Source organism: Mobula hypostoma, chromosome 5 (assembly GCF_963921235.1).
Source record: "Mobula hypostoma chromosome 5, sMobHyp1.1, whole genome shotgun sequence".
Taxonomy (NCBI): Eukaryota; Metazoa; Chordata; class Chondrichthyes; order Myliobatiformes; family Myliobatidae; genus Mobula; species Mobula hypostoma.
In genome coordinates, this window is record NC_086101.1 from 27401213 (window position 1) to 27426621 (window position 25409).

General features: G+C 45.8%; 1 protein-coding gene across 1 annotated transcript in view; it reads left to right on the top strand.

Moving 5' to 3' along the window:
- Positions 1–25409, top strand: part of LOC134346709 (complement C4-like) — a 130318-nt gene that overhangs the window by 32785 nt on the left and 72124 nt on the right. Inside the window, exons 10-14 of the mRNA XM_063048264.1 lie at positions 6317–6432; positions 17869–18015; positions 20326–20523; positions 21439–21633; positions 23183–23332. Of these exons, the coding sequence (XP_062904334.1) occupies positions 6317–6432; positions 17869–18015; positions 20326–20523; positions 21439–21633; positions 23183–23332 (806 nt within the window). The remainder of the gene's footprint in view (positions 1–6316; positions 6433–17868; positions 18016–20325; positions 20524–21438; positions 21634–23182; positions 23333–25409) is intronic.

Genomic DNA, 25409 nt, shown 5'->3' on the forward strand with positions numbered 1-25409 from the left:
CAGGAGACTGCTGCACAAGTTGAGGAGTTTATACAGTCGCCCCCGGAGGACGGCAAATACACAGCATTCAAAGCCCTGCTCATAAGGACTTTCGGACTCTCACGGCGCGAACGAGCACGCCGCTTAATGCACCTGGATGGTTTGGGAGACAGGCCGCCGTCAGCATTAATGAACGAGATGCTGGCCCTGGCTGAAGGACCTCATGTTTGAGCAGGCGTTCCTAGAGCAACTGCCCGAGGACATATGACTGCTGCTGTCCGACGCCGATTTCAGCAAACCCCGGGAGGTGGCGGCCCGAGCAGATGTGCTGTGGAATGCCAGGAAAGAGAGAGGGGCATCCGTCGCACAGATCACCAAGCCGCGTGCCCAGCGGCAGACTAGACCAGGCCCAGCAGCAGAGCCTACAAAACCCGGCGATGGGAGTGAGGAGCCCAACGAACAATGGTGTTTCTACCACCAGCGGTGGGGCACGGAGGCCCGCCGCTGCAGACCACCCTGCAAATTCCCGGGAAACGCCAGGGCCCAGCCACCGCTGATGGCTACGGCGGCTGGCCATTAGGACAGCCTTCTGTACGTCTGGGACAAGCAGTCGGGACGCCGCTTTTTGGTCGACACCGGAGCGGAGATCAGAGTCTTACCTCCAACGAGTTACGACACCCGCAACAGAGAACCGGGACCCACCCCGAGGGCCGCTAATGGCAGCACAATACGAACCTACGGCACCCGCACGGTGCGGCTACAGTTCAGCTCCAGCCGGTTCACGTGGGACTTCACACTGGCCGCCGTGGCCCAACCACTGCTGGGGGCGGATTTTCTGCGAGCCCACAGCCTGCTGGTCGACCTGCAAGGGAAGCGATTAGTCCACGCCAAGACTTTTCAAACGTTCTCCCTGGGTGAAGCACAGTTGCCAGCCCCACACCTGGACTCCATCACGCTGTCCGACGACGAATTCACCAGGGTCCTGGCGGATTTCCCATCAGTACTGAACCGCAGTTCACGGCAGCCATGCCCAGACACGGAGTACAGCACCACATCCCGACCCAGGGACCACTCCTCCACGCCCGTGCTTGAAGGCTTCCCCCGGACAAGCTCCAACTGGCGAAGGAGGAGTTCAAGAAGATGGAAGAATTGGGGATCCTACGACGGTCCGACAGCCCATGGGCCTCCCCACTTCACATAGTGCCCAAGGCAACGGGGGGGGGGGGGGGGGGCTGGAGACCATGCGGTGACTACCGCAGACTGAACGAGGCTACAACGCCAGACCGCTACCCTGTGCTGCACATTCAAGACTTCGCAGCAAACCTACATTTCTACCACCGTTTCCTCCCCTCAGCAGCCCAAACCATGCGACCCCTGTTCACTCTAATGTCGGGTAAGGGCAAGGACATTACCTGGGACGAAGAGAGGCCGCAACCGCTTTCCTTAAAACCAAGGAGCCTTAGCAAACGCCGCAATGCTAGTGCACCCCAGAACGGACGTTCCTACTGCCCTCACGGTGGACACATCCAACACAGCAGTCGGTGGACTGCTGGAACAACTCATCGAGGGTCGCTGGCAACCCCTGGCGTTCTTCAGCAAACACCTACGACCACCTGAACTCAAATACAGTGCTTTCGCCGGGAGCTATTGGCACTATACCTGGCAATCCGGCATTTCAGATACTTCTTAGAAGGTAGGCCCTTCACCGCGTTCACAGACCACAAACCGCTTACCTTTGCGTTCATGAAGGTGTCCGACCCCTGGTCGTCCCGCCAGCAGCGACATCTGTCCTACATCTCCGAGTACACGACGGACATCCGGCATGTCTCTGGAAAGGACAACGTCGTGGCGGACGCACTTTCCAGACCTACCATACAGGCCCTGTCCCAGGGGGTGGACTATGCAGCGCCGGCAGAGGCACAGCAGGCAGACGCTGAGATCCCCAGTAACAGGACTGCAGTCTCCGGTTTGCAGCTCCAAGACCTCCCCGTAGGCCCAAGTGAGAGGACCCTACTGTGTGACGTAGCTACCGGCCAACCCCGCCCCGTCGTCCCAACAGCCTGGCGCCGGCGGGTGTTCGAATCCATTCACAACTTAGCGCACCCCTCCATCAGGACAACTGTCCGGCTGGTCTCCAACAGGTTCGTGTGGCATGGACTTCGTAAACAGGTCAGTGAATGGGCCAAAACGTGTATGCAGTGCCAAACAGCCAAGGTGCAGAGGCACACCAAGGCTCTGCCGCAGCGGTTCGAACCCACCCGCCGGAGGTTCGACCACATCCATGTGGATATCGTGGGGCCCCTGCCAGTGTCACGAGGAGCGCGGTACCTCCTAACTATGATAGACCGGTTCACCAGATGGCCAGAGGCAGTCCCGCTCAGCGACACCACCTCCGAATCCTGCGCCCGAGCACTGATCGCAACCTGGGTAGCCGGCTTCGGGGTACTGGCCCACATTACCTCCGACAGGGGCGCCCAGTTCACCTCCAGCCCGTGGTCAGCTATGGCCAAGCTTTTAGGATCTCAGCTACACCACACAACTGCCTACCATCCACAGTCGAACGGACTCGTGGAGCGCTTCCACCGTCACCTGAAATCGGCTCTCATGGCCCGCCTGGAGGGGCCTAACTGGGTGGACGAGCTTCCCTGGGTCCTGCTCGGAATCCGCACGGCGCCCAAAGAGGATCTGCACACCTCGTCGGCCGAGTTGGTGTACGGCGCGCCCCTGGTCATCCCAGGAGAGTTCATACCAGCCCCAGGGGGGCAAGAGGAAGAACCCACAGCAGTCCTGGACAGACTACGGGAGAGGCTCGGTAACCTGGCCCCCAACCCACTTCACAGCACGGACAGAGCCCCACCTGCGTACCCAAAGACCTGCAGAACTGTAAGTTTCTTTTTGTACGACGGGCGGACACCGGGCACCGCTACAGCGGCCCTATGAAGGGCCGTTTAAGGTGATCAGGAACAACGGGTCCATGTTCGTGCTGGACATTGGCGGGAGAGAGGAGGTTTTCACGGTGGACCGACTCAAAGCGGCCCATGTGGACTGGGCTCAGCCGGTCCAGGCTCAGGCACCACGGCGCAGGGGCAGACCTCCCAAACAGAGGCCGATCCAGACTGTGGACATTGGGGGAGGTATCGCCCGTTCTGGGGGGGGGGGGTTATGTGGCGACCCACTTTCTGACACCCATGAACCGGCTCACGAAACAGCGCGCGCAGGCAGAGGATCGGCCCCAAAAAGGGCGCCAGGCCATCTTCACCCGCAGGGGGAAAATCCCGCGCGCAGAAAGGGTCTGGGAATAGGCATTCCCCACAGCAATCCCGCCCCAAGGAGGGCGGGAACGGGAAGGCTTTAAAGCAGGCCGCGAAGTTTGAATAAATCTCTTTCATCGCAACTCTAACTCACCGACTCGGTGTGGTTATTCTAGCGCTGTGTGTAGCACACCGCTACACCAGAACCATTATTCCAATTAGGACAGTGTCATGTATTTTTACACAATCTATTCACTGCTGTGAAGTTACCTTCAGGGGAAAGCTAAGAGAGGTTGATGGCTTTGTCATGGACCTCGGGTGTAAGTACAAAGATGTCCCAGGAAAAGCCCAACACATCACTGGCACTAGCCTACCCACCGTCAAGGACATGGACACAGAAAGGTGCTGGAAAGAGGTCAGTAACATCATGAAGGATCCCATCCACGTTGCTTATGGCTGCTTGTTCCACTCCCAGCAAAGAGGAGGCTATGTACCATCCATGCCAGGATCACCACACTCAAAAACAATTAATTTCCCCAAGCAGTAAGGCACCTCTACCCATTAACTCACACCTCCACACCCTCCCCATATTCCCCCGCCCCCCCTCCCCCCCGCCAACCCGGTCATCAGGTTCGGATATGGCCCAAGTGTGGAGTGAGAGACACTGAACCAGGTCAATAGTTCACAGTCTTTAATCCAAACAGTGTTAAAGGGAAAAGAAACAATAAACACAAGGACCATTAACTAAAACTCACAAATGGAAAAATGAAGCCTACACTGCGGCTGAAAACAACAACGAAGAATAAAATAAATACCGCTAGTCTTCAGAGTCAGTTGACTCAATAATCCAATTTCTCATGCGAGGCGGAATATAAACAAGACAATGAGACATTGCTGTGTCCAAGTCTCGACAAATACTATGATGGAATGAATGGAGTTAATTACTAGCACAATGAAATAATAATTAGCTGACACGTGCATATTCACGAGCGCAATTGCCAAATCTGCCGCGCTGTCGAATCAATGGTTGTGACACCCCCTTCACGACCACTACTTTATCATGTCTCACCAGTCACCTTATGTACAGACACTCCTCTGCCTGATGTCACTTTATGGACAGACAATCAATCAATGTATATTAGTTATCTTTGGTATTTATATTTATTGCATTTTTAATTATTGTGTGTTTTATCTTGTTTTCTTTGCTGCTTCGGATCCAGAGTAACAATGATTCTGTTCTCCTTTGCACTTGGCTACCTGAAATGACATTAAACAATCTTGAACATTTTGAATTTTGAGTCTTGAGAAGGTGTCGGTCGGACTGGACTTGATATTACTCACTAAGCCATGGGGATAGAATGTGTTTGCACAAGTGACCAAGTCCAAGATGAAGAGTAGGGGGTCATGTCCATTATGTCTCCCTTGCGAAGAGTGAACTAACAATATTAACGTGTTGTTGGACTGTGATTCATTCTAGGGGACAAGTGTACATATTTGTACAGGGTCTACAGCATTGCCTAACATTGGTGAGTCTTGTGATGTATATGGTATGTACTGTCGTACCCAACAATTAGCGGCATTAACAGCATCTGCAAATTCATGTGATGCTTATAAAACATATTTTAATCGGCACATGGTGACTAGTGAAAATTAGATGGAGTGCAACAACAAACAGTATCAGAATGAACAGTAGAGAACAGTTCTTTGTTTTTTGGCTGTTTAGTGATTTATTCACTTTAGCTCTGGGTGTAGAGACATCCGCACCAGACTTCGGAGCGAGAGGTCTCGGGTTCGAATCCGGCTGGGTTGAGCGTAGAGCTATCTTGTAAAGCAGACAAAATCTAAAGAAACGCCATTGCGCCAGATTGTCCTGGGGAGGAACTTCACTTTAGCTCAGCAGTGGAACCACTGAGCAGAGGCTACTGGCACCATCAGTGCTTGCTGTCTCCATCTCGTCTTCCTGGTGCCACCTTTCCTCGCTTGCAGTGGTTGATCATGACGAAGGGTTTTGGCTCAAAACGCCGTCTCTTTATTCCCTTTCACAGATGCTGCCTGACCAGCAGAGTTCCTCCACCATTTTGTGTGCATTGCTCCGGATTTCCCGATTCTCTGGTGTTACTGGATTCCAGGGAGCAGCTGAGATGGGGGCAGGTCACGCTGAATAAACCCTGTTGCTTCCTGCTTGGCTGCCTGGGAGGATTCTCAGACTGCCTGCCTGCTCGGTAACAGTGAGCAACTTCACCATCGCCCCTCGAGCAAACCCTGCAGAGGGGATGGTCCCTACCCAGGGCTCCCAGGTCCTGCTGGCCTGTTGTGAGCTCCAGTAGAGTGCAGGATCCTTGTCCTTACATGCAACTCATCTTGGTGGGTAAGAAATGGACAGAAAATGTTCAAACTGTGCCTTTGCTAGAGCACTTCCAGATAAACTCTTGTTAATCCACCACCCCCAAGACCAGTGGTGCTGGACTCAGAGATTTTCTGGACTATTGCCTGTTACTACAAAAATATATTTTTACTTTACTTCATTTGAGATGTTACCCCATCCTGTCATAAACGTTCCAGTGAAATAGATAAATTTAAAAGGGGAAAGCGGCTTTAAAAGGAGTGTTGGAAATCGGGCTCCAGTGAGTTTAAAGAGAGCTCTAGAAATGGGAAGCCGGTGAGTTTAGCAAACATGCTACATCATCAGGATTTATGAATACTAGGATGGGGGATTATTAGAGGTGTTCCATTTGGGACAGTAGAAGAGAACATTGACAAAAAACAAAATCAGGTAGGAGAATCCTGGGGAGAACAACATGGGAGTGGTATAAGAGGGTCAGCATGGACTGTATGGACCAAAGGGCCTGATTTTCTGATTTGTTATATTGCAGTGCACAAGGTCACCCTAGTGGCCACAGTAGAATATCACCCTGGAACATCAGCACACACGCATTGTAATTACTGCAGGTGCATCAATTGCCGTTTACCATAAACACTTAGTGGACGTACTGATTTAAATAGTGGTGAAAATAGATGTGAGTTAAAGTAAAAAAAAAACTAAATAAAGAACAGATATAATAAGTACCTGTTGCTCTTTCCAACAGGTGGACAGATGGAGGAACTGGAGGAGAACAACATAAAGTTTGTATCCTCTCCCTACGTTATTGACCTGTCAAGAACAAGTGGCTATTTTGCACCACAGCTCACCTTCAATGTTTTGGTACGTATCATTGCCGCAGCTCAGAACAAAGTGGAGCTTTTCCAATGGAATGTAACTCTGTGTCAGATTGTGAGGTTTACGGTCAGTGAGGTGGGGGGCCTAGATTCCATGCTATAGGAACGTAAAGCATAAGAGGTGCGTCACCAAACACTAGCACAACAGGTAAAGCTGCAGCAACACAGCTCTGCTAACATAGGTTCAATCTTGACCTCAGCCGCTATCTGGTTTTCTTCCTTCCCCCTAGATCTCAGACCCTTAAGTCCCAGCAGCATCCTTGTAAATCATCTTTGCATTTTCCTAGTTTATTGATGTCTTATGGTCTTATTGTCTTTTCTACAACAGGGTGACAAAACTGTACACAGTACTCTAATACTCAGCAATGTCTTGTACAAATTCAACATACTGCCCTCCTACACTCCTTACCCTGACTGGCAAAGACCACCTCAAATGCATATTGACATGCCAGCTCACACTTGCCTGTTCATTTTCTTAGTCCCCATTTTCTGGGTTCCAGAGACCTGTTACAAAAAAAATGCATCTGATTAAATGTGCTCAGCAGCTCCCCTCCATGCTTTATGAATCTATGACTATATAAAAGCTTCTGAGGTCAGATCTACTCTCTTTTCTACCAACATACCTGACCAAGTGTCTCTTGACTATTGATCTGAATCTGCCTCAACCACTTCCTCTGGCAGCTTGTTTGATAGATCTCACCACCTTCTGCATGATAAATTTTCTCCACAGGTCCCTTTTAAATCTTCCTCTATCACCTTAAACCTATTCCCTTTAATGTTTAGTTCATTTTGCCTGGAAAATTTGGTTGCCCCCTATGTTCCAAGAAATAAAGATCTAGTCTGCTCAACCTGCCTCACCCCTATATCTCAGGAACTCAAGTCCTTGTAGCATCCTTGTCAACCTTCTTTCCACTTTTTCCAGTTTACTGATCTTTCCTATAACAGAGCAACAGGAACTCTACACAATATTCCAAATGCGACCTCAGCAAGGTTTTATACAACTGTAGTATAATGTCATGACTCCCATACACAATGTCTTGAGTGATGAAGGCCAGCATGCCAAATGCCTTCTTGGCCACCCCATGTACCCGTGATGCCACTTTCAACGACTTATATGCCTGTACTTACAGATCCCTCTGTTCTACAACATTCCTCTGGGCACAACTATTCACTGTACATCCCATCCCCGTCTGACTTGCCAAAAGACATCACTTCCCACTGAACTCTATTGAAAGCCATTGGCCAATGTTTGTCCCACTTACCCAGTTGATCAAGATCCTCCATGTTCTTAGATACAGTGAAAAGCTTTTGTTTGTGCATCATCCAAGCAGATCATTTTGTACATATTGCATTGATACCAAAAAGGAAACCAAAATGCAGAATATAGTGTATATGGTTGGCAGAATTTTAGATGGTGATTAGGAGGCATACAGGAGTGAGATAGATCAGCTAGTCGAGTGGTGTAGCAACAACAATCTTGCACTCAATATCAGTAAGACCAAGAAATTGATTGTGGACCTCAGGAAGGGAAAGTCAAAAGAACACACAGCAGTCCTCATCATGGGATCAGCTGTAGAAAGGGCGAGTGGTTTCAAGTTCCTAGGTGTCTACATCTCTAAAGGTCTATCCTAGCCCTAACATATTGATGCAATTGCAAAGAAAGCATAAGAGCAGCAATGTTTCATTAGGAGTTTATGCAGACTTGGTCACCAAAGGCACATGCAAATTTGTGCAAAGGTTCAATGGGGAATATTCCAAATAGTTGCTTCGCCTTCTGGTTTGGAGGGGCCACTGCACGGGATCAGAAAAAGCTGCAGAAAGGTTGAAACGCAACCAGCTTCATCATGGACACTGGCTTCCCCAGCATTGAGGACATCTTCAGAAGGCAATGCCTCAGAAAGCATTGTACATCATCAAGAATCCATGTCACATTAGTTACTTCCAGAAAATTACTAATATTATGGTAACTGAAACAGAAGGTCTCTTTATATGTGGGGGAGACTTAAATTTACAATTACAACCAAAGTTAGAATCTTCCAACAGAAAAACTTAAGAAACAAAGTCCTTACATAAGAAAGTTAACACTCTTTTTGAGGATGTTGGTCTAATTGATATATAGAGGGACTTTTTCCCCAACAGAAGGGATTACACTCATTATTCTGCCCTCCATTATGTATATACAAGAATAGACTATTTCATAACATTTGGAAAAGACAAAGGCAAAATAAACACCTGCCTCACAGGTGGATAGGGTAGTTAAGAAAGTTTACGGGGTGTTAGCTTTCATAAGTCAAAGGATAGAGTTTAAGAGTCACGATGTCATGATGCAGCTCTATAAAACTCTGGTTAGGCCACACTTGGAGTACTGTGTCCAGTTCTGGTCGCCTCACTATAGGAAGGATGTGGAAGCATTGGAAAGGGTACAGAGAGATTTACCAGGATGCTGCCTAGTTTAGAGAGTATGCATATTGATCAGAGATTAAGGGAGCTAGGGCTGTACTCTTTGGAGAGAAGGAGGATGAGAGGAGACATGATAGAGGTGTACAAGATAATAAGAGGAATAGATAAGAGTGGATAGCCAGCGACTCTTCCCCAGGGCACCACTGCTCAGTACAAGAGGACATAGCTTTAAGGTAAGGGGTGGGAAGTTTAAGACCATAAAACAAAGGAGCAGTAGGCCATTCGGCCCATCAAGTCTGCTCCGCTATTTTATCATGGGCTGATCCATTCTCCGATTTAGTCCCACTTCCCCGCCTTCTCATCATAACCTTTGATGCCTTGGCTATTCAGATACCTATCAATCTCTACCTTAAATACACCCAATGACTTGACCTCCACTGCTGCCCGTGGCAACAAATTCCATAGATTCACCACTCTCTGACTAAAAAAATTTCTCCGCATTTCTGTTCTGAAAGGGTGCCCTTCAATCCTTAAGTCATGCCCTCTCGTACTAGACTCCCCCATCATGGGAAACAACTTTGCCACATCCACTCTGTCCATGCCTTTTAACATTCAAAATGTTTCTATGAGGTCTCCCCTCTTTCTTCTAAACTCCAAGGAATACAGTCCAAGAGCAGACAAACATTCCTCATATGTTAACCCTCTCATTCCCAGAATCATTTAAGGAATCCATGCTGAGTTCTGCCTATCTTGTCATATGCCTCTAGGTACTCTGTAACCTCATCCTTGACAATCGACTCCAACAACTTCCCAACCACTGATGTCAAGCTAACAGGTCTATAATTTCCTTTTTGCTTCCTTGCCCCCTTCTTAAATAGTGGAGTGACATTTGCAATCTTCCAGTCTTCCGGAACCATGCCAGAATCTATCGACTTTTGAAAGATCATCGCTAATGCCTCCGCAATCTCCACAGCTACTTCCTTCAGAACATGCGGGTGCATTCCATCTGGTCCAGGAGATTTATCTACCCTTAGCCTATTCAGCTTCCTGAGTACTTTCTCTGTCGTAATTATGACTGCGCACACTTCTCTTCCCTGCCACCCTTGAGTGTCCGGTATACTGTTGGTGTCTTCCTCAGTGAAGACTGATGCGAAATACTCATTCAGTTCCTCTGCCATCTCCTTATCTCCCATTACAATTTCTCCAGCATCATTTTCTATCGGTCCTATATCTACTCTCACCTGTCTTTTGCTTTTTATATACTTGAAAAAGCTTTTAGTATCCTCTTCAATATTATTTGCTAGCTTCCTTTGATAATTAATCTTTTCTCTCTTAATGACCTTCTTGGTTTCCTTTTGTAAGGTTTTAAAAACTTCCCAATCCTCTGTCTTCCAACTAATTTTTGCTTCCTTGTATGCCCTCTCCTTTGCTTTAACTTTGGCCTTGACTTCTCTTGTCAACCATGGTTGCATCCTTTTTCCACTCGAAAATTTTTTCTTTTTTGGAATATACCTGTCTTGCACATTCCTTATTTCTCGCATAAACTCCAGCCACTGCTGCTCTGCTGTCTTTCCCACCAGTGTCCCTTTCCAGTCAACTTTGGCCAGTTCCTCTCTCATGCCACTGTAATTTCCTTTACTCCACTGAAATACCGACACATCAGATTTCGGCTTCTCTTTTTCAAATTTTACAGTGAACTCAATCATGTTATGATCACTGCCTCTTAAGGGTTCCTTCATGTCAATCTCTCTAATCACCTCCGGTTCATTACACAATACCCAATCCAGCACAGCCGATCCCCTAGTGGGCTCAACAACAAGCTGTTCTAAAAAGCCATCTCGCAGACATTCTACAAATTCTCTCCCTTGAGATCCAGTGCTAACCTGATTTTCCCAATCTACTCGCATGTTAAAATCCCCACAATTATCATTACACTGCCCTTCTGACAAGCCTTTTTTATTTCCAGTTGTAATTTGTAGTCTACATCCCAGCAGCTGTTTGGAGGCCTATAAATAACTGCCAGCAGGGTCCTTTTACCCCTGCTATTTCTTAGCTCAACCCATAAAGATTCTGCACCTTCCGATCCTATATCACCTCTCTAATGATTTAATATCATTTCTTACCAATAAAGCCACGCCTCCCCCTCTGCCTGCCTTCCTATCCTTCCGATACACCGTGTATCCTTGGACGTTCAGTTCCCAGAGACATGCATCCTTTAGCCAGGTCTCAGTGATGACCACAATATCATACCTGCCAATCTGTAGCTGTACAACAAGATCATCTACCTTATTCCTTATGCTGTGTGCATTTAAGTACAACACCTTAAGACCAGTATTTGATACTTTTTGCTTTGATTTCACTGCAACTTTATTGCACTGCAACTCATCCCAATGGCTACAAATTTGCCCCATCACCTGCCTGTCTTTCCTGACATCTTTAGTGCTCACTATCTTAGACTTATTTCTGTTTTCCCCTTCCTCTGCTCTATCATTCTGGTTCCCATCCCCCTGCCAAATTAGTTTAAACCCTCCCTAACAGCTCTATTCAACTTTCCCGCCAGGATATTGGTCCCCTTCGGGTTCAGGTGCAACCTGTCCTTTTTGAACAGGTCATCCTTCCCCCAGAAGAGATCCCAATTATCCAAGAATCTGAAGCCCTGCCCCCAACACCAGTCTCTCAGCCACGCATTCATCTGCCTGATCAGACTGTTCTTGCCCACGCTAGCACGTGGCACAGGTAGCAATCCCGAGATTACTACCCTGGGGGTCCTGCTTCTCAGCTTCCTTCCTAACTCTTGGAAATCTCTCTTCAGGACCTCCTCCTTTGTCCTATCTATGTCATTGGTACCAACATGTAGCAAGACAACTGGCTGCTCACCCTCCCCCTTCAGAATATTCAGGACCCGATCCGAGACATCCCGTACCCTGGCACCTGGGAGGCAACACACCATGTGGGTATCTCTGTCAGGCTCTCAGAATCTCCTGTCTGTTCCCCTGACTATGGAATCCCCTACGACTACCGCATTCCTCTTCTCCCTCCTTCTCTCCTGCACAACAGTGCCAGGCTCAGTGCCAGAGACCCGGTCACCGTGGGCATCCCCTGTCAGGTCATCCCCCTCAACAGCATCCAGAACAAGATATTTGTTGCTGAGGGGGACAGCCACAGGTGTGCTCTCCACTATCCGGGCATTTCCCTTCCCTCTCTTGACAGTGACCCAGTTTTCTGACTCCTGTAGCCTAGGGATGACAACCTCCCTGTAGCTCCTGTCTATCACCCCTTCACTTTCCCTGATAAGCAGTAGGTCATCAAGCTGCAGCTCCAGATCCCTAACACGGTCTCTGAGGAGCTGCAACTCGGTGCACCTGGCGCCGATGTGGCCATCAGGGAGGCTGGAGGTCTCCCAGGATTCCCACATCTGACAACTTGAACAAAGCACTAACCCTGCAGGCATGCTATCTAATTCTACAGGAATGAAACAGGAAAAATAAGGGGGATATTAGAGGAAGGTTTTTTACTCAAAGAGTGGTTGGTGCATGGAATGCACTGCCCGAGTCAGTGGTGGAAGCAGATACACTAGTGAAGTTTAAGAGACTACTAGACAGGTATATGGAGGAATTTAAGGTGGGAGATTATATGGGAGGCAGGGTTTGAGGGTTGGCACAACATTGTGGGCTGAAGGGCCTGTACTGTGCTGTACTATTCTATGTTCTATGGAATGGGGACAATAGACGTAAGTGACCATGCACCTATATATTTATCTGTTGATTTTGACCTACAACCAAAGAATACTATATGGAAACTAAATTCAAGTCTACTCAATGATCCCCATTTTAAGGAACAAATTAAAAAAAGAAATTGGTCTTTACTTAGAATTCAATGATAATGGAGAGGTTTCACCTCCCATTCTATGGGATATTCTGAAGGCTGTCTTAAGAGGGAAAATTATAGTGATATCTTCATATAAAAAAATAAGGAATAAAACATTAGAGGAATTACAAAATAAGCTGAAGGAACTAGAAAAAAAACACAAATTGAGTTTGGCACAGGATACACTAGAGGAAATTTTTAAAAATAGGAATTAAATTAATAGTTTGGCTACACAAGAAATTAGAAAAAAATTCAAACAACAGGAATTCTGCATATGCTGGAAATTCAAGCAACACACATCAAAGCTGCTGGTGAATGCAGTAGGCCAGGCAGCATCTCTAGGAAGAGGTACAGACGACGTTTCAGGCCGAGACCCTTCGTCAGGACTAACTGAAGGAAGAGTTAGTAAGAGATTTGAAAGTGGGAGGGGGAGGGGGAGGGGGAGATACAAAATGATAGGAGAAGATAGGAGGGGGAGGGATGGAGCCAAGAGCTGGACAGTTGATTGGCAAAGGGGATATGAGAGGATCATGAGACAGGAGGTCCAGGGAGAAAGATGAGGTTGGCGGGGGGGGGGGGAACCCAGAGGATGGACAAGGGGTATAGTCAGAGGGACAGAGGGAGAAAAAGGAGAATGAGAGAAAGAATGTGTGTATATAAATAAATAACGGATGGGGTACGAGGGGGAGGTGGGGCATTAGCAGAAGTTAGAGAAGTCGATGTTCATGCCATCAGGTTGGAGGCTACCCAGACGGAATATAAGGTGTTGTTCCTCCAACCTGAGTGTGGCCTCATCTTTACAGTAGAGGAGGCCGTGGATAGGCATGTCAGAATGGGAATGGGATGTGGAATTAAAATATGTGGCCACTGGGAGATCCTGCTTTCTCTGGCGGACAGAGCATAGGTGTTCAGCAAAGCGGTCTCCCAGTCTGCGTCGGGTCTCGCCAATATATAGAAGGCCACATCGGGAGCACCGGACGCAGTATATCACCCCAGCCGACTCACAGGTGAAGTGTTGCCTCACCTGGAAGGCCTGTCTGGGGCCCTGAATGGTGGTGAGGGAGGAAGTGTAAGGGCATGTGTAGTACTTGTTGCGCTTACAAGAATAAGTGCCAGGAGGGAGATCAGTGGGGAGAGATGGGGGGGACGAATGGACAAGGGAGTCGCGTAGGGAGCGATCCCTGCGGAAAGCAGAGAGAGGGGAGTAGGGAAAGATGTGCTTAGTGGTGGGATCCCGTTGGAGGTGGCGGAAGTTACGGAGAATAATATGTTGGACCCGGAGGCTGGTCGGGTGGTAGGTGAGGACCAGGGGAACCCTATTCCTAGTGGGGTGGCAGGAGGATGGAGTTAGAGCAGATGTACGTGAAATAGGGGAGATGCGTTTGAGAGCAGAGTTGATAGTGGAGGAAGGGAAGCCCCTTTCTTTTTTAAAAAACGAAGACATCTCCCTCGTCCTGGAATGAAAAGCCTCATCCTGAGAGCAGATGCGGTGGAGATGGAGGAATTGCGAGAAGGGGATGGCATTTTTGCAAGAGACAGGGTGAGAAGAGGAATAGTCCAGATAGCTGTGAGAGTCAGTAGGCTTATAGTAGACATCAGTGGATAAGTTGTCTCCAGAGACAGAGACAGAAAGATCTAGAAAGGGGAGGGAGGTGTTGGAAATGGACCAGGTAAACTTGAGGGCAGGGTGAAAGTTGGAGGCAAAGTTAATAAAGTCAACGAGCTCAGCATGCGTGCAGGAAGCAGCGCCAATGCAGTCGTCAATGTAGCGAAGGAAAAGTGGGGGACAGATACCAGAATAGGCACGGAACATAGATTGTTCCACAAAGCCAACAAAAAGACAGGCATAGCTAGGACCCATACGGGTGCCCATAGCTACACCTTTAGTTTGGAGGAAGTGAGAGGAGCCAAAGGAGAAATTATTAAGAGTAAGGACTAATTCCTCTAGACGGAGCAGAGTGGTGGTAGAGGAGACCTAATCAGTTCCTTTAGAAATATTTTACAAAAATCTATATTCCAAAGTTCCAGGGGGAAGCATAACCCAAATTGACACCTTCCTGAATTCTTTAGAGTTACCCACTTTAAGCAAAGAACAAAATAGAACGATGACTGCTGACATAACTGAAGCTGAACTAAGAACTACAATTAGTAGGCTTAAATTAAGCAAGTCACCAGGATCTGATGGATATACGGCAGAGTGGTATAAAGAGTTTAGAAGTGAGTTAATTCCTGTTTTACTCCCCATACTGAACTGGGCCCTGAGAAAGGCACAAATGCCACCTAGCTGGAAGGAGGCGATAATCTCATCTATACCGAAAGAAGGCAAGGATAAAATGGAATGTGGGTCACTTTGGACCAATATCTGTTCTTAATGTGGATTATAGAATATTTACCTCCATCATGGCCAAATGATTAGAAGAGTTTCTACCCACACTAATACATAATGATCAGACAGGTTTTATACAACAACGCCAAACACAAGACAATATACGAAGGGCAGTTCACATTATGGATCATATAAAAAAAAATGAAGCAATGGTGATAAGCGTGGATGCTGAAAAGGCATTTGATTCGGTTAACTGTAATTTTCTTTTTCAGAGTTTTACATAGATTTGGTCTACATGACACAATTATTAAAACTATACAGGCACTCTACGACAATCCTACTGCCAGGATTAAAATCAATGGATATTTATCTAATAGTTTTACCCTGGAAAGGGGCACGAGACAGGGTTGTGCACGGTCACCGCTACTCTTCGCATTATTTCTGGAACCATTAGCTCAATACATCAGACAAAATGAAGATATTAGGGGAATTACTATTAAAGGGACAGAGCATAAATTGGCCTGTTACGCGGACGACATTTTGATCTATCTAGGGCAACCTACATACACTATGGCCAATTATCACTTTACAAGATTAACATAGATAAAACCCAACTACTTTCATATAACTATAGCCCACCAAGAGAAATTGTAAATAGATATCCTTGGGCATGGCAAACAGAGTCCATCAAATATTTGGGCATCAATATGCCAAAAGATTTGGCAAAGTTATCAGAATGCAATTGTCAGCCTATATATAAAAACATTAAGGAAGATATAACAAGATGGAACCTAATTCCTTTTCTTGGTGTCAGTTCAAGGATTGAATCTATTAAAATGAATATACTGCCCAGACTACTATATCTCTTTCAGACCCTACTAATAGAGATTAACCAAAATCAATTCAATGAATGGAACAAGATGCTATCAAGATATATATGGCAAGGTAAAAGGCCTAGGGTTCGTCTCAAAACTTTGCAAATAGCCAAGGAAAAGGGGTGATGGGGTCTACCTCTCTTAGAGATTATTATGTTGCAGCACAGTTGAGAGCCGTGATATGTTGGTGCAACCCATCATATGACACTCAATGGAAAAACATTGAGGAGAGGATACTTTCCATCCCCATACAGGCAATTTTGACTGATAACAACCTACAGTTACATAAATAATATTGACAACCCGTGGGTGAAATGGACTCTTAAAATCTGGAAAACCATTATAAAAGAATATAAACTAGAGAGAGACATTGACATTCTTAAATGATGTGCATATGACTCAGATTTTATGCCTAATAAACTGGATGCTAGATTTACGGACTGGACAGCTAAAGGAATAACAGCTATTTGCAATATAATGAAAGAAGGAATGCTGTTCAGTCTTGAAATGCTCAAAGAGAAACACTTATTAGAAAAACAAGAATTTTACCAGTAATTACAGATGTGACAGCATGTTAATAGGATGGATAAAAATGTAACCAAGGCAAGTACATGTCTGATAGAGCTATTTAGAAAAGCATATAATTCAGACAACAGTAGCAGAATAATTTCAAGCGTGTATAAGGGTTTGTCAAATCTTAAAACACATTCGACTTCATACATTAAAACAAAATGGGAGAAGGAAGGAAGGATATTAATATCTGAGGAAAACTGGACAATAATATGGAGGTATCAATGGAAGTGTACCAGTTCACAGAAATGGAGGGAGTTCGGGTGGAAAACCTTGGTAAGATATATTATTACACCCTCTCAGAAATCCCATTATGATAGTAACCCCCCTGTTTGCTGGAGAAATTGTGGAAATCAAAATGCAAACCATTATCATATTTTCTGGGAATACCCCGTTATCAAAGACTATTCGAGTGGGCCACATAATGACCTACAAGACATCCTTAAATGCGAAATACCCTTAGAGAGTAAGACCATATATTTTGGGAAAATACCTCAAGAATGGTTGAAAAGAGATAAATATTTAATGAATATACTGCTGGTGACTGGTAAAAAGACCCTTACCAGGAAATGGTTATCACAGGAGAGCCCAACTTTGAATGTATGGATGGAAATTACAATGGACATTTACAAAATGGAGAAGATAATAGCATCTGTTAATCATAAGTTGGAACAATTTTATTCATACTGGAAAAAATGGTTTAACTGCATAACACCTCATAGGCCTGATTTTATTCTCACAAGTCAATGAATATGTTGTAAAAAAAAGATTACTCCCTACTATGTACATAGTTTTCTTCTTTTGATTGTTCTTTCTTTCCTCTTCTTTTCTATGTGTATATCTCAGATAAATATGTGTAGATTTGTGACAAATATGATTATATGATATATATGTACAGTAGCTGAAATACATCTTATGGAAATGTTTGTTTGATGATGAAATTCGATAAAAAATAAATTACAAAAATAAAGGATCCTTGTCACCTGGAGCACGCCCCACTCCACTGCTACCATCAAGGAGGAGGTAAGCTCACTGTTTTAGGAACAGCTCATTCCCCTCCACCATTAAATTTCTGAATAGACAATGAGCCCATGAACGCTTCCTCAGCGTTTCCCTCTCGTTTTGCCCCACTTACTTAAATTTATTATTTTATATAAACTTCCTATTGTAAATGGTAGTTTTTATTATTATGTATTAGAATGTACTGCTGCCGCAAAACAAAAAAAAATTCATGGCATGCCAGTGATTTTGAATCTGATTGTAAATGCAGACAGAGTGTGGTGTTACGCGCGTCCTGATAACCACTCTGTTTTCACAGTGAAGGTAAGTTTTGGGATGATCCTTCTAGAGATTTTGGTGACCTCAGCTACGGTTTGTGTTGTAGGTCCGGGTGACTTATCCTGATGGATCTCCTGCTAGTAAGGTTCCAGTCCAGTTAGAAGGATATGAGAGGACATCGAGAACACAACAGGATGGGCAGGCTTTGCTGACAATTTCACCTCCATCAGATACAGAAGCTTTTGATATCAAGGTAGGAACAAAGAATATCTACGAGACTGCTTCTGTGCTGTGTCTCACTGATTTAAAAAGCGCAAGTATTAATTTAGCAAGTGCCAAAAAGTTTATTTTGCTCATCTAATTGAAAGTTTAATGTGCTGTTTCACTCACCACTGGTGTAATGCCTGGTTATTTGTGTTGCTGCTGCCTTCCTGTCAGTTTGATCCAGTCTGACCTTTCTCCTATGACCTCTGATCTTTCTTATTATCAAGAACAGCTGCTCACTAGATTGTCTTTGGTTTTTGCACTGTTCTTTCTAAAATCTAGAGACTCTGTGTGTGAAAAGCCCAAGCGATTAGCAGTTTCTGAGATAATTGATCCCATTTGGCACCAGCAGTCATTCCAATGTCTAAAGCCACTTATATCACATTCTTTCCCCAGCTTGATATTTGACCTGGATAACAACTGAATCTCTTGACCATGTCTACATGATCTTATGCATTGAGTTGCTGCCACATGGTTGGCTGATTAGACGTTTGATGGTGTATGTGTGTGAATATGGTGTGTGTGTCTGTCTGTGTGTGTGTGTGTGTGTGTGTGTGTGTGTGTGAGAGTGTGTGTGTGTGTGCAGACATCCCATCCTGCAAAAACTCATTTCATGGAGATAGCACCATCAATTTGCAGGAGATTCCCGGAACCTCCGGGAGAGGTGGGATGTCTGCAATAGAGTAGCTTCCTAGCAGCTGGCCAGCTAGTTTAAATAACGTTAGCTATGCTAATGAATGAGTGACACCTGTTAAACTCACCTCAACATATCTTTTACAGTCTTGACCCACCATGGGCAATAGAAAAGTCACTGTTGCAAACAGTGCAGCGAGCAACACTGTCATTATTTTGACCCCTATTAGGCAGGGGTACACTTTAGTGTAGTCTGGGGTGACGTACGTTTTATATTTTCTTTTTTTGGAACACTGCCATGGCGCGCGCGCTCTCTCGCTCTCGTGGTCTCTCTCGCGCTCACTCTTTCTCTCTCACGCGCGTGCGCTCTCTCGTGGTCTCTCACACTCTCTCGTTCGCTCTCTCTCTCACACTCACTCTCGCTCTCTCTCACGTGCTCTCTCTCTCTCACGTGCTCTCTCTCTCTCACGCGCGCTCTCTCTGTCTGTCTCTCTCTCTCTCATGCACGTGTGCTCTCTCGTGGCCTCTCACGTTCTCTCACTCGCTCTCTCTCACGCGTGCGCTCTCACGTTCTCTCGCTTGCTCTCTCTCTCTTTTTCGCTCACTCACTCACTCTCAAAAAAATTGATTTCCGGGACATTGTACATAACTTGCGGGCATCAGGGAGCCACTATTAATATGCAGGAGACTTCTGGGAGAGGTGGGATGTGTGTGTGTGTGTATGTGTGTATATATATATATATATATATATATATATACACACACACACATATATAGTCTGTCTCTGTACCATGCCTTTCTATGACTAGAGTCCAGTATACACAGTATATACTACATATGATTTTTGCCACGAGTTGAATTAACATTCTCCCCATTTTTATTCATAGGAAGACAGAGAACAGAAGCAGGCTGTTGAGTCCATTGAGTCTGCACTGACCATTTCCCCAATTCTACAGTAATCCCAGTTTATTCTCCCCACATTCTGATCAAGAAGCACACCCCCACATTCTACCTCTAGCCCTCACCCATACATTAGGGGCAATATACAGCAGCTAGTTAACCTCCTGACTGAACATCTTTGGGATGTGGGAAGAAACAGGAGCACCTGTGTGAAACTCACAAACTCACATGGAGTATGTGCAAACTCCACACACACTCTCTCTCTCTCTCTCTCTCTCTATCTTGGTCTCTCACTCTCATTTTCTCTCAGTCTGTTACTCTCTGATGTATGAGACAGCTGCACATGCCACAGGCCATCAAAACTAGTCCGGCCCACACTGGTGATAATCACAGTACTGATACCGTGATCTTCATCAAATCAACAAAAACTTCCCCAGTCACTGGGTGGCACTGTAGTGTAGTGGTTAGCACAACACTTCAGAGTCCCAGCGACCCGGGTTCAATTCCCACTGCTGCCCGTAAGGAGCTTATACACTCTCCCGGTGACTGCGTGGATTTCCTCCGGGTGCTCTGGTTTCCTCTCTCAGTCCGGTTGGTAGGTTAATTGGTTGTAAATTTGTCCCGTGATTAGGCTAGGGACCGTGGGCAGCGCAGCTCAACAGGCCGGAAGGGCCTGTCCTGCACCCTGCACTGCCTCAACAAATCAATGCCTGGACCAGACAGGGTCATGTGTCATGTCTCACCCTTGTGGACGTTCTTCCACCAGGTGATCGCTGGGAACGGCGAGGCCGGGGCAGAAGCCAGTGAAGCACAGAAGACCATTCACATCTACCAGTCGGAGAGCAAGAGCTACCTCCACCTGACCATACCGCACAACGTGTTTGACCCCGACGCATCGTTCTCTGCCGATATAAGAGCCATCACCGCTGCCAATGCTGGGAATGTCAAGTACTTTTATTATCTGGTTGGTGCTTTATGTTGTCGTCGCACTGAGAATCTTTCCCTGCTCAGATGTGGTATAGGAGAGCAAACAGAATCATACATCACAGAAATGGGGCCTTTCGCCCATCTGGCCCATGCTAGCCCGGTTTCCCAGCTAACCTAGTTCAATTTGCCCAGGTTTGGCAAATGTTTCCTCTCTTTGTTCAGGTGACTTCCCCTGATTACTTGTATATACTGACCATCCTCTAAATGAAAAACCTGCCCCTCAGTAAATCACTCCCCTCTCACCTTAAGCCTGTGCCTGCTAGGAAAACAGACCTTGTTCCCATCTTCCTCACTTCCCAGTACCCTTTCAAGCCCTCACTTATTAAGAATTCCCACCTTCACAATATGCAAAGACACTGGGGAAGGGAGTTTCACTAGCCTCTGAGAGAGAATTTTCACTTCATTCTTGTCTGAACTGACAGCCCATTTGTTTTAAACAGTGAGCCCAAATTCTAGGTTCCCCTGTGAAGAAGTGCCCCCCAGTGTCTTCTATATTTACACGTGGACACACAGGAGCAGGAATCTGCCTCAGGTGCACACGTACATAAAGACACAGAGAAACACATACACACATAACACAGACAGACAGACAGACAGACACACAGATAGACACAGACACACAGAAACACACACACACACACACACTCACACAGAGAAACACATACATACACACACACACAACACAGACAGACAGACACACAGATAGACACACACACACACACACACACACACACACACACACGGAAAGAGACAGACAGAAACAGACACAGAAATAGACACACACACACACACGCACACGCACCCACCCACCCCCGTCTCATTTTCTGTCTGTGTTTTTTGATGTGTTTTTTGAGCTGGTAATAATGGATGTTCTCACATTTCTCTTCTGCAGGTCATAAACAAAGGCAAGGTTCTGAAGATAGGCCACATTGAAAAATCTGAGGTGACCAAACTCACCATCCCACTCAGCTTGGACATGGTGCCCTCCTTCCGCCTGGTCTTGTACTACTATGTGGAGGTCAGGGGCAAGACCGAGATGGTGGCAAACTCTGCATGGATTGATGTGAAGGATGTTTGTGAGGGAGAGGTAAGGTTGTGCTTCCCTGCTCTTCAAGTATGATAGGAGTATTTGATGTCTCTGGGCCTGTATTCACTAGAACTCTGAAGGAGAGGGTGATTTCATTGAAACCTATTGAATTTTGAGAGGCCTTGATAGAGAGGATGTTTCCTATGGTGGGAGAGTCTAAGACCAGAGGGACCCAGCCTCAGAATAGAGGGGCATCCTCGCAGAACGGAGAAGAGAAGGAATTTCTTTAGCCAGAGAGTGGTCGATCTGTGGAATTTGTTGTCACATGCAGTTGTGGAGGCCAAGTCATTGGGTATCTACAAGGCAGGGGTTGATAGATTCGTGATTAATCAGGGCATGAAGGGACATGGGAAGAAGGCATGAGTTTGGGTCTGAGAGGGAAAATGGATCAGCCATGATGAAATGGCAGAGCAGACTTGATGGGCTAATTTACCTAATTCTGCTCCTATATCTTATAGTCTTATGAAGTTATGTTTGTGCTGTGACGTTCCCTGTAGCAACAACCATCGCATTCAATAAATGATGAGAAGGGCTTGCATGAACGCCAAACCTCATTCTTGTCTCTGTTGATTTTCTCCTTACTCAGTAACAAGCACACATGGCAAGGATGATAATTCCACCCCCCACCCCAGTGAAGATTATAACACTAGCACTGAGAAGCCACCACAGGTCACATAGAACCAGTAATACTCCGTCCCATTTGTCTGTCCTGTAGAAATAGAAATATCTCAATTAAAATAATACTTGGGACTAGGACAGAAGAGAAGGACGCCACTTGGCCCATCGTGTTGATGCCAGCTCTTTGAAAGAGTTCTAGGATTAATCCCAGTCTTTGATTTTTCTCCCCCTAGAGTTTGCCAACCTTTTTCTTTTTTGATTACATATCGCTTGAAGGCCACCATTGAATCTCCTTCCTCCACCTTTCCAGGCATTGAAAAGATGTGTTACTATGGAAACAAAGCGCACCTTTTCTGCAGTTCTTTCTTCATATTTGTTCATATTTAATTTCTGACTCAATGACCCTACAACCTGCGGAAACTAAATTCCACCCTGAAATAGTTGCACTCTACGCATGATTTAGAGATGGTGTTGTGCTGGGCATTACCTCCAAAATTAGGTTGTACTCAAAGAAACTAAAGCAACAAGCAATCTGCAGGATGAACTATTCTTAGGTGCTTCTCAATCTCCAGCTATTCCTCCAGCTGGTCACTTGTTGCACTGTATTCCAACATCTGCCTCTACGGTTTGGACGTTGGGTGGAGAGGTCAAAGGCTGATGCAGTGTTCATGTAGCAGGACAAGGGAGGAAATTTCCTGCAGCTCTCTCTGGTAACAAAAACAAAATCCTGGAATTCTCAGTATCTGTAGGATGAATAATCATCAGCCCCAGCCTGACACAGGTAATAGTGGGTTTGGGACAACTCGCAGGTAGAAGGGATTAGGCTGGCACAACAACATGATCTGAAGGGCTTGTCCCTCTGCTGTATGCTGTTCTTTGTAAAATGGTACAAAGCCAGGCTCAGTGCCTCCAATATTGCTGTTCACTGTAGATTACAATCAAAGATATGCGCAGGGAATATGAGCCAGGATCCTCCACAGAACTGAACATTGAAATGGGAGACACCGGGAAGGTGTGCCTGGTTGCCGTGGATAGTGCAATCTACATCCTCAACAAAAAGAACAAACTTACACAAAGCAAGGTAGGTGTAGGTTTTGGACCATTGTCACACCATGGATTGTTCTGGTGTGAAAAAAAAATGATAAAAAAAATTATTTATAGAGCACTTTTCATACAGATGATGTAGCTCAAAGTGATTTAAAACTGGATAAAAGCACAAACACAAAAATAAATAAAATAGAAGTCCCCATCATGTGGTATCAGGGAAGGGTCTTCAGCTCCAAGTTGTTATACACCGTGCTGTCATAATGTAGGAGAAGGCTATTCAGCCCATCGAGTCTGTTCTGCCATTCTGCAAGATCATGGCAGATCTTCCAATTCAGTACCACCTCCTGCAATACCCTTCCATCTGTGGATATTCAGAGATGTGTCTGTCACTGGTCTGACTGCCTGAGGTCAGTGACTGAGTCTCCCGGTCTCTCTCGGGTAGAGAATTTCAACCATTCTTCACCGACTGGGTAAATGGCGTGCTCCTATCCTTTATCATGAACAGGCTGCTCCTAATTCTGGGATGGAATCTCCTCTCCTAGACTCTTTATCCAGAGATAAGCCGCCTCCCTACATCTATTCTATTCAACCCTGGAAGAATGTCAGTGATGCATCCCATCATCCTTCTAATACGACCTTGTCTATTCAACCTCTGCTCTTATGGACATCTACCATCCCTGAGTCAGTCTGTGAGTCCTCACTGCACTCCACCCATTACAGGTACATCCTCACTGAGGACAAATTGTGCAACACTCCAGGTGTGCTATTGCCAATATCCAGTGCAAACACAGGAAGAGTTATTTACCTCCCCAGCCCTCACATCAACCTCCCATAATCTTCTTGTAGTAAGTGTCAATATGTTACTATCCACATTAATTCTCCACCCACCCTCCTCCATTCTCACCTCTCTGTCTATGGCCTCCTAAATTTTTACAGTATCTCCAACTCCAGCTGACGTACCAGCACCTCACATTCTGAATGAACATCTTCCCTAAGTCAATATCAATTTCTACAACCAACCTCAGGTAACTTGCTTTCTCTGTATGAGAATGGGCCATTTCTGCTGTAAGTCATCCACCTCTGATATTGGCTCTGATTTCTCTCTCTATTAGTCTAGCCCGTAGGGGATGAGCCACTGGTAACTAGTTTATTGTTGAAATAAGTACTGAGAGACAATAAAAAGACTTTTGTTCCATGCCATGCAGATGGATCTCTCCATTCATAAGTACATGAAGAACGAAAATGAAACAGAGTGCAGAATGTAATGTTATAGTACAGAGAATGCACAGTGCAGGTATGGGTCGCAATGAGATAGACTGGGAGATCAAGAGCTCAACTTTACTATATATGAGCTTCGCTCAAGAGTCTGGAAACAGTGGGAAAGAAGTTGTCCTTGAGCCTGGTGAGACGTGTTCTGAAGTTTTTATTTCTTCTGCCTCATGGAAGGTGGGAAGAAAAGAGAATGACCGGGGTGGGAGTCATCACTGATTATGTTAGCTGCTTTCCCGAGGTATCAGCAACCATCAAGTTCAGCGATTTCCAAACTTCTTGGTTACCACTTTGGGTAAGCACGGCACCAACTCTACTGCCTTAGGAGTCTGTGGAGCTTTGGCACAACATCAAAAACTCTGACAATCTTCTATAGATGTGTAGTGCAGGGTGTATTGACTGGCTGCATCACATCCTGGTATGGAAACACCAATATCTTTGAATGGAAAATTCAACAAAAGGTAGTGGATTAGGCCCAGTATATCATGGGTAAAGCCCTCAAAACCACTGAGCACATCTACATGAAACACTGTTGTAGGACAGCAGCATCCACCATCAGAGATCCTCACCACCCAGGCCATTCTCTTTTCTTGATACAGGACTTGTACCACCAGGTTCAAGAACAGTGACTACCCCTCAACCATCAGGCTCTTGACCAAAAGGGGATAACTACACTGACTTGCCCATACATTGAGAAGTTCCCACAACTAATAATCTCTCTTTTAGGACTCTGTATTGTGTTATTTAATATCTTTGTTATTTATTGGTATTTATTTATATTTGCATCTGCACAGTTAGGTTGACTTCTGCATACTGGTAGATCTTTCATTGAACCTGTTATA